Here is a 10974-nt window from a genome sequence, read left to right as displayed (position 1 = left end):
GATATCACACAATAGACGGCAAAAACTGCACCTTAGAAGCACACTGCGACGTGGCACTGCTGTGTTTGTGCACATTATAATCGTCTATTAAAATCCAAAGAGAGAACTACAACTGAAAAGAGGCATGTGCGAAACTACGGCGTCCCTAAAGGGCCATCGACAGAAATAAAATAAAGTTATACCATCTGGTGTGCACCAGATAGTATGTGGTGCGCACTACAAACTATCTGGTCAGCACCAGATGGTATGTGGTGCAGATAAAAAAACTATTTGATGCACACCAGATGGTATGTGGTGCGCACTACAAACTATATGCTGCGCACCAGATAGCATGTGGTGCGCACTAAAAGAATATATCTGGTGTGCACCAGATAGCGTGTGGTGAACACTATAAACTATCTGGTGCCCACTAGAAACTGGTGCGCACCAGATAGTATGTGGTGCAAACTAAAAAGTGTATGGTGCACACCCAATAGTATGTGGTGCGCACCAGGTAGTATGTGGTGCGCACTGAAAACTATCTGGTGCACACTAGAAACTGGTGCACACCATATGGTATGTGGTGCGCACTAAAAACGATATGGTGTGCACCAGATAGCATGTGGTGCGCACTAAAAAACTATCTGGTGTGCACACTATAAACTATCTGGTGTCCACTAGAAACTGGTGCACACCAGCTAGTATGTGGTGCGCACTGGAAAGTGTATGGTGCGCACCAGCTAGTATGTGGTGCGTACTAAAAAGTGTATGGTGCGCACCAGATAGTATGTGGTGCGCACCAGATAGTATGTGGTGCGCACTAGAAACTATCTGGTGCGCACTAGAAACTGGTGCACACCAGATGGTATGTGGTGTGCACTACAAACCATATGGTGCGCACCAGAGTTTTTTAGTGCGCACCAAATTCTATCTGGTGTGCACAAGATGGTATGTGGTGCGTACTAGAAACGGGTGCACACCAGATAGTATTTGGTGCGAATTAAAAATACTATTTAGTGCTCACCAGATAGTATGTGATGCGCACTAGAAACTATCTGGTGCGTACTAGAAACGGGTGCACACTAGATAGTAGAGGTGTGTAAAATTTCCGATTCTTAGATTATTCGCGATTCGGCCGTGGAAGATTCGAGAACGATTCACAAACATTCAAATTCCGATTATTGAAATATGCCAAGTAAAGCAGAAGTACGACACACTCAGCGCGCCGCGCGGTCTTTGGTACGCGATTAGGGACGGAGCGAGAGTAGCTAAACATCATGCTTCTCATTACCCGGCCCCTCGGGTAACGCCAATGCTCAACTCACGGCTCGAGCTCAACTCATGCCACGAGATATAGAAAAAAACAAAAACATACCTGACTGCTGCCGAAAAGCTGCTACAAGCCACATTATGTTACGGTAGATATCATTTATATAGGACTAGATGCATTATAGCTTCGGTATCGTTACCAGCACATCTACAAAAAACTAGATGCAGGCGTTAGTAACGGCCGCCATCTTAAAGCAGTACACTTCCTGCAAGGCTGTTGTTGCGAACCCTCCAAGCGAACCTAATTAACTTTTTATCTAAAATACTCCTAAATCGGTAAAATATTGACTTGAATCTATCTTTAAAATAGTTTTAAAACTTTTACATGTTGAAAGTAGACAAAAGAGAAATTATGGAATAACAGGAGCAATTTTAACAACTTTGACGGTTGATTCACAACATTAAATTAATTGAAAGTAGTTTAAAGCTGCTGATATAGAATGGGGACTGGAGCTTTTTATTTACTGTTATTTTTGTATATTTGTTTACTGCTATATGTTAACTTGATACCGAAATAGTAGTTTGGTTTAGCCTGAGAGGATTTTTGAACAATTTTGGAACTAATGTACAAAACAAATTAAAAAAAAAAAAAAAAAAAAGGAGTGGGGTGCATCAATAATCGTTTTATAATCGAATCGGAGCCTCTGAATCGTAATCGTAATCGTAATCGTTAGGTGCCCAAAGATTCCCAGCTCTACTAGATAGTATTTGGTGCACACTATAAATACTATTTAGTGCTCACCAGATAGTATGTGATGCGCACTAGAAACTATGTGGCGCACATTAGATGGTATGTGGTGCGCACTAGAAACTATCTGGTGCCCATCAGATGGTATCTGGTGCGCACCACATACCATCTGGCGCGCATGCGATTGTATGTGGTGTGCACCACATACTATCTGGTGCGCACCAGATAGCATGTGGTGTGCACTGGAAAGTATCTGGTGCGCACCAGATACCATCTGATGGGCACTAAAAATACTATCTAGTGTTAACCAGATAGTTTCTAGTGCGCATCACATACTATCTGGTGCGTACTAGAAACGGGTGCACACCAGATAGTATTTGGTGCACACTAAAAATACTATTTAGTGCTCACCAGATAGTATGTGATGCGCACTAGAAACTATCTGGCGCACATTAGATTGTACGTGGTGCGCACTAGAAACTATCTGGTGCCCATCAGATGGTATCTGGTGCGCAACACATACCATCTGGCGCGCATGCGATTGTATGTGGTGCGCACCAGATAGCATGTGGTGTGCACTGGAAAGTATCTGGTGCCCACCAGATAGTATATGATGCGCACTAGAAACTATCTGGTGCGCACCAGATAGTTTCTAATTGAGCTTTACTTAAATCTTGGATTCAACTAGCGCCTGAGCTTAGCCTTAAATGATATAAGAAAATAAATAAATGAGGATCTGAGTACAACAAAAGAACAATTGGCTAACTTTCAAAGCAATCCACTAGCTTAAATGCTATATAATGCTAATGTTTACTAGATGGTTTCCAGTGCGCACCAATGGTTCAATGTTTTATTTTTTATTTGTCGATGTCTCTTTAGGGGCTCTGTACGAAATAAAGACGCGCAATTAAATATTGTTAAAACAAGGCAACAAAAAAGCCTCATGTAGCGAGGTGTCCTGTTTTTAAAATGTTCGAAAAGGCCTATTTATAAATCTCCCGCTTACAATAGCTGACTCATTATTGAGAAACATTTCCCTGACTGTTTTAAAGTAGCAATATGTAAGATTGGTGGCCAAAAACAGTACTGACACCATGAACAAAATATTAAAATGGCAAAATCTCGGGTTAACCATTGAGAACTGTGTCAGAAGTATTTCCAAAAAATATGTCAATTGAAATATTGGAGACATTTAATGAATAATTGAAGTGCAAATCCTACATATTGCTCCTTTAACAGAGGAAAGAAACATGATTAGAGAGAATCTTCTGTGAGAGCGTCGTGTCGCCAACACGGAACACGTCTGAAAGTGTCCAACAAGGCAGGATATCTCCCCATGTCTGAAAGCCATGACACGAGTGTCACCTTCCGGGGGAATTTACCGGGCTATAAGTCTGAAAGGGGCTACATAGTGGCTGCTGCTGACCAAAAAAATGCCTGATATAACTCCTCTTTGAAGGGGGCGGAGGAGGCAGCATGTTGTCGACATGAATCTGTCGGGACTGTGTGAGTGTGTGGCGGGAAGGGGGCGGGTGTCAAGTCAAGTCATCAGCCAATCAAGGGGCGGGAAAATGGACCAGCACACTCAGCAAGTGAAAAAGGGTAAATGTAAGTCAGAACATAATGCAAACAATTCACTTAATAATGGTAGGATTTATTCTATCCTTACAACTTATGAGAAGACAATATAAATTACCCATATTACTGAACTCATTATATAATGCAAATAAGGTTGCTTAAATGTGAGTGGGGACAATTTGAGCATCCTGAAAATATGCTAGCGTTATGTCTCTACCGTCCCTATGCAAATCCACGCCCTTGAATAACATTACATCTCAGTGTCAATACTGTTTGTTGAAGTCAATGACAATAGATTGAAATGTTTTTTTGTTTTAAACAATGTCAGAAAAAGAAATCTTGCCTCTTAAATAAAACATGAGTTTCACTCCTTTACATGGTAAATGCCAAAAATGTTGACATTTATGTAAATGTGTCATTCTGTGTGCGTTTAATTCTAAATTATCTCCTCTGTTCCCTAATTGTAAAACCCCTATCATAAGTGTTATAACATAGCAGTGACATTCAGTTTCCCTTTCGGCATTTCCAAAGGTACTTGGTTTCATTTTCCAACAAAAAACATCAGCCTTTTACGGAGCCCCCCGGGTGCCAGGATAGAAAAAATAAAAAATCATAGCTAATCTGTACCCACAGTCTGTGGGTTCAGTTTAGTAAAGTGTACCCACAGATTACTAAACTATACCCAGTTTACTAAACTGTGCCCACATATTACTAATCTGTACCCACCGTTTAGCAATGACCCGGAAACAGAAGTCACCAATGTTTGGCGGGGACTCCGAGTCCAAACGCCGAGGGACCGACCGAGCAAGCATCTGCACCATTTGCCCTCGGCAAACAAAGGGGTTTTAAAAGGTAACTATTGCACGTTTTCTTTGGTAGGCGTCTTTCAGGTGCCATCAAACAATATGGCATGTTGTGTTTGCACATATTCTGTGCTGCTGTCGTTTCCGTGCGTGCTTAATTCAAGTCGTGTTCATTTGTCAGTTAGCTATTTTTAGTAGCCGCATTAGCAGCTACTAACACACAACATGCCATATTGATTGATGACACCTGAAAATGTAGACGGCTACCGAAGAAAATGTGCAATAGTTACCTTTTAAAACCCCTTTGTTCGCCGAGGGCAAAAGGTGCAGGTGCTTGCTCGGTCGGTCCCTCGGCGTTTGGAGTCCCCGCCAAACATTGGTGACTACAGTTTCCGGGTCATTGCTAAACTGTGGGTACAGATTAGTAAACTGTGGGTACAGTTTAGTAATCTGTGGGTACAGATTGCTAAACTGTGGGTAAAGTTTAGTAATCTGTGGGTACAGATTGCTAAACTGTGGGTACAGTTTAGTAATCGTTGGGTACAGATTAGTAATCTGTGGGTACAGATTGCTAAACTGTGGGTACAGTTTAGTAATCTGTGGGTACAGATTGCTAAACTGTGGGTACAGTTTAGTAATCTGTGGGTACAGATTAGTAAACTGTGGGTACAGATTGGTAATCTGTGGGTACAGATTAGCTATGATTTTTATTTTTTCTACTCTAGCACCCGGGGGGGCTCCGTAGCCTTTATACACTGTATGTTTAAAAAAAAAAAAAAAAAAAAAAAAAGCCTGGTTATCCAGCAAGGCAACATAATTTTTCAGGATGAAAAGGCTACTCTATTAACAACCTCTTAAACTAGAAAATGCAATTTCTGGAGAAACTGCAATGGTAGCTTTGCTTTCGCGGGTTAAACCCTTGGGGTCTCACTTCGTTTTAATTTCAGGTAATTTCCTGTTGATATCAGGTCACTTCCAATTAATTTGGACACATTATATGGTTACATCCTGTTGATATTTTGACGCACATGGCCGTCAATGGCATCGACTTTAGATGGGGCTTTGCCCTGCAAAAAATTCAGGACGGTAATAATTTGGCAAAAACGCACGGTTCCCCCAAAATTCGCCATAAACTTTCCCATTCATTTCAAACGGGATGCCACTGACGGCTATGTACGTCCAAATTTCCCATTCATTTTCAATGGCAGGAAAACATAGGTCATTGTGATTTCGGACCATTTACCATGACAGCCCATTGACATTCAACTGGAGCGCAAGTAAGTCGATGAAATTGACAACCACGCATGTCCATGCCGTTGACGGCTATGTACGTCCAAATAACCCAGTCATTTTCAATGGCAAAAAAAACTGTGTGGTTGTGATTTTTTATCAAAAACCTACCATTACAGCCCACTGACATTCAACTGGTGACGAAGTACAGTGATGCCATTGACAGCCATGCAACATGACGTGTCACTGAAATGTCACCCAAATCAAGTAGAAGTAGTAACCTGATATCAACAGGACATGTCCCCAAATTGCCCAAATCCCCTTATCAACGGGAACTGACTTGATATCAATAGGTTGTGTGCTTGAAATGTCCCCAAATCAACAGAAAGTGACCCTAAAATGAACAGGATGTGACTCCAAAACACCCCTAGACCAACTGGGCAGGTTTTAGATCTGTATCTACCACGGCAACGCTCAGTCGCAATCCCTCCAGAAATTGCAGTTTCTAGTTGTCAATCGAATCCAAGTACATTGGCATCAATAGAATCGACATACATGGCTGTCAATGGCATTGACATGTATGGCCGTCATTGGCGGGGATGTACATGGCTGTCAATAGCACGGACGTGCATGGCTGTCAATGGCATCGACTTACTTGGACGCCAAGTTTTTGGTCAAAAATCACAACCATCCAAGTTTTTCTCCCACTGAAAATGTAGGGGAAATTTTGGCCAGTAGAAATGGAACGACAAATTTTTGGGGGGAACCATATGCTTTTGTCAAAATCTGATTGTGACTAGATACTAGAGGTGCAACAACTAATCGATTAATCGACAATTTATCGATTAGCAAATTAATCACCAACTATTTTAATAACCAATTAATCATTTAGACAGGGGTCCCCAAACTTTTTCCTGTGAGGGCCACATAACTTTTCCCTTCTCTGATGAGGGGCCAGGTTCAGTTTTTAACAAAAAAAGTGTGACGATTGCAGGAGTGCCTAAATGTAAAAATTTATTGTTTTTCAGAAAGCGACAATCAAATAACCCTTGCTGGATTCTTCACAGAACAAAAGTAAATAAAATAAAAATTATAATTAAAAAAATATAATATAATAAAATATAATATAACTAGGGCTGTCAAAATTATTGCGTTAACGGGCGGTAATTAATTTTTTAAATTAATCACGTTAAAATATTTGACACATTTAACGCACATGCCCCGCTCAGATTAAAATGACAGCACAGTGTCATGTCCATTTGTTACTTGTGTTTTTTGGTGTTTTGTCGCCCTCTGCTGGCGCTTGGGTGCGACTGATTTTATGGGTTTCAGCACCATGAGCATTGTGTAATTATTGACATCAACAATGGTGAGCTACTAGTTTATTTTTTGTTTGAAAATTTTACAAATTTTATTAAAACAAAAAAATTTATTAAATTTAATATAAAATTTCTATAACTTGTACTAACATTTTTCTTTTAAGAACTACAAGTCTTTCTATCCATGAATCGCTTTAACAGAATGTTAATAATGTTAATGCCATCTTGTTGATTTATTTTATAATAAACAAATACAGTACATATGTACAGTATGTTGAATGTATATATCCGTCTTGTGTCTTATCTTTCCATTCCAACAATAATTTATAGAAAAATATGGCATATTTTATAGATGGTTTGAATTGTGATTAATTATGATTAATTTTTTTTTTAAGCTGTGATCAACTCGATTAAAAATTTTAATCGTTTGACAGCCCTAAATATAATATAATGTAATGTAATATTATATTATATTACTATATTATAACACTATCAATCAAATAATTAATAACCAAATAACCCTCTCTAGGTTCTTCACAGAAAAAGCCATAAAATAAATAACACAAGTAAAAAAAAAAATTTTTTTTAATTGTTCAGGGGGCCGGACCAAATGTGGAGGCGGGCCGTATCTGCCCTGCGGGCCGTAGTTTGGGGATCCCTGATTTAGGACCTTCTTCACCTTAAACTTGTCTAAATTCTTGAAATCTATTTTTAAGTCAAAGTAGGACGTGAACAAAAATCTACTTTTATTTTTGAAAACAACAAATCACATTTTTGCCAATTTTCGGACATCTTACGGTCTGAACTAGCTTCTCAATAAGGCTGGAACAACTAATCGTTTAAATCCATTAATAAATTATTTGCCAGTTAATTTGATAATAGATACAGTTGTAGACTAGTCAAGTCAGGAAGCGCTAATAAAATATTAATTTTGAAGGACATAGTCATCCATTTTATCTTCATTGTTAATTACAACATGCCTAGAAGAACTTTAAGGTAAATTATGAAGGTCATTGAAAGAAGTGACATTTATCCAATGAAAAGATTAATCGTTAAATTAATTGTCCGATTAATCGATTGTGAAAATAATCGTTAGTTGCAGCCCTACTAAACACATTTCGATTTTTTTTTCCCTTCAAAAAAAAAAAACCAACAAAAAACAAACAAAAAAACACACGTTTTGGCGCTAACGGTAATTTTTTGGGGGGTCATTTGAAAGATTTTCTTCGTCGCACAATAATTCCAGTCATTTCGATATCTGATCGGTGTCAATGGGCCAGATGTTTTGGTCTAAGTGGCGTGCCGAAGAAATCTATTCCATTTAAAAAAAAAAAAAAAAAAAACAGGAATAACATAAATACTGCTTTTGCAGTACATGCAAAGCTACCATCAATAGCAATAACGCTAGCTTAGTGATCTATACAGTATTCTTCTTACTTTGTGTTCCTGGAGAGTGATATGACGAAAAGAGGTGTGATTCATTAAAACAAAAACAAAAAAGGAGGTTGAACCTTCTTTAAGGATTCAATGGCACTGTCCATTGATGAGGATTTCCATCAGTATGAGTTCTGTCAGACCAGTGCATGTGCGTGATTAGTAAACGATTTCCGCTTAGGCTCTGTAGTCCACAAAAGTGGTAAATTGTTCCTGTTAAAAAAAATAAAAGCAACACGAGTATTGCTCAGAGGTCATTTCATGGCTTGAAGATAGGCCATCAGGTGTTCCTGTGCCAGCTCTTTTCCTCGTTACATTCGCTCCCAGTTGACTCATTTACATTGCACCTTTAGTCGGCTTTCCCGTTCTCGTGAGGTCTGCCTGCTTTGCTCCGACGTGCCGACTGCAACACTTTGAAGCAGCCGCGGGCGATCTTGTGCATCCACATGATGTTCATGATGTCCAAGCAGATGCTGGAGCAGATCCACGCTAGGCGTCCGCCGTAGGGCACCAGGTAAAACGCCTCGGTGCCGTAGACCGAGTACATGCGGCCGTAGTAGACGGGCATGACGGCCACGCGCACCATAAAAAAGACCAGAGCCATGGCCATGCCGTTCGCCATGTTGGGTCGAGAGGTTCTCGGGTAACCTAGAACTTCAAAGAACCAGCTGCAAGCACAACAAGAACACATAGGGTTGACAAAACTCCAGTTTGGCTGGTGCTCGCAGCTCCCAGAGTTGACTGAACGTATCTGTCATTGGCTATTGCCTAGCCATAAACGTCACTATTAGTTGACAAGCTCCTACAGACATTGTGCCACGCCTTCCCGTAGGGGGCCGGGCCAGGCAGAGCAACGCGTCAGCTTTAACTGCGATAAACGCAAACACACGCTGCGTTCTAACGCAAGATTTAGGTGGAAACAAGACGCAAGTTTTAGTGCATACAAGCAGACAGGAGTGTCTCAAAAGCGATTTAGTTAAGGATTCTAGGTAAATATTATATAAAATAGCACCATGCATGGACTTTGAAAGTGAAACGTAAAAGAAAATGAAAGGAATGGGGAAAAAAAACTTGCTTAACTTTAGCTTGAAATATTTACCTAAAATGCTAACTGCCCGTTTTTTGCTTTTAACCAAGAATCTAGACTGTTTACGTTCATATCTATAGAAATTCCGGGATTTACACATTTAATTACTAGAAAAGCTCTTTGTTTTGTGATGGCTGCCATGTTGGATTTTGTATCCATACACAATAGCGTAACTTTACATTCAAATAATAAGGTAATTTTTGGCAAAATGCTATTTTTCGGGCAAAAAAAACCTGGTAATTTAGTCATTTCTGCATCTACACAAATTAAAAAAAAAAAAAAAAAAAAATGTTTTATTCTTGGTTAAAAGCAAAAAAAAACGCATGTACAGTATGTGTGTATCTCGTCTCCTGTATGTCAAGGTGACAGTAGAAAATGCCAACAACTGATAGAAATTGATAGTCACTGTTTGTTGTTCATTGAAAACGTTTGTAAATAAACATGGTAAAAAAAAAAAAAAATTTAAAAGCAAAAAAACGTGCAGTTAACATTTATTGTACGTAAATATATCGAAGTACAATGCTAGTATGCTAGTAAATGTAGCTAGCAGCCGCCTGATGTAAACAGAGCTTTTCCGGTGAAAATTCATGTGAATAAATGCTTAAATCCCCGAATTCTTCATAGATATGGACGTAAAACAGTCTCGATTCTTGGTTAAAGCAAAAAAACAAACAAAACAAAAACGCGCAGTTCGCATTTATTTTACGTAAATATGTCTAAGTACAACGCTAGTCTGTTAGTGAATGTAGCTAGCAGCCGCCTTATGTAAACAGCTTTTCCGGTGAAAATTCTTGTGAATAAATGCTTATTTCCCCGAATTTTTTATAGATATGGACGTAAAACAGCCTCGATTCGTGGTTGAAAGTAAAAAAAGGTGCAGTTAGCATTTATTTTGCATAAATAAGTACAATGCTAGTATCTTAGTAAATGTAGCTAGTGTCTGCCTTATGTAAACAGAGCTTTTCTGGTGAAAATTCATGTGAATAAATGCTTAAATCCGCCAATTCTTCATAGATATGGACGTAAAACAGTTTCGATTCTTGGTTAAAAGCAAAAAAAAAAAAAAACAACACAACTTGCAGTTAACATTTATTTTACGTACGTAAATATGTCGAAGAATGATGCTAGTATGTTAGTAAATGTAGCTAACGGCCGCCTTATGTAAACAGAACTTTTCCGGTGAAAATTCATGTGAATAAATGCTTACATCCACGAATTCTTCATGGATATGGACGTAAAACAGTCTCGATTCTTGGTTAAAAGCAAAAGAAACGAGCAGTTAGCATTTATTTCACGTAAATACGTATCAGTACAATGCTAGTCTGTTAGTGAATGTTGCTAGCGGCCGCCTGATGTAAACAGACCTTTTTCCGGTGAAAATTCTTGTGAATAAATGCTTAAATGCCTGAATTCTTTATAGATATGGACGTAAAACAGTCTCGATTCTTGGTTAAAAGCAAAAACAAAAAAAAACGTTCAGTTAGCATTTATTTTACGTACATATGTCGAAGTACAATGCTAGTCTGT

At 39.0% G+C, this 10974-nt stretch overlaps 1 protein-coding gene across 1 annotated transcript in view; it reads right to left on the bottom strand.

The window, feature by feature from the left end:
- Window positions 1-5114: 5114 nt before the first annotated feature.
- Window positions 5115-10974, bottom strand: part of LOC130908833 (TLC domain-containing protein 4-B-like) — a 32213-nt gene continuing 26353 nt past the window's right edge. The window contains exon 7 of the mRNA XM_057824695.1: window positions 5115-9028. Coding sequence (XP_057680678.1) covers window positions 8710-9028 — 319 coding nt within the window. The 3' untranslated portion in view covers window positions 5115-8709. The remainder of the gene's footprint in view (window positions 9029-10974) is intronic.

Source organism: Corythoichthys intestinalis, chromosome 20 (assembly GCF_030265065.1).
Source record: "Corythoichthys intestinalis isolate RoL2023-P3 chromosome 20, ASM3026506v1, whole genome shotgun sequence".
In the NCBI taxonomy this organism is placed as follows: Eukaryota; Metazoa; Chordata; class Actinopteri; order Syngnathiformes; family Syngnathidae; genus Corythoichthys; species Corythoichthys intestinalis.
The sequence above is the reverse complement of the archived record's forward strand: the minus strand, read 5'-3'. Positions and strand labels throughout refer to the sequence as shown.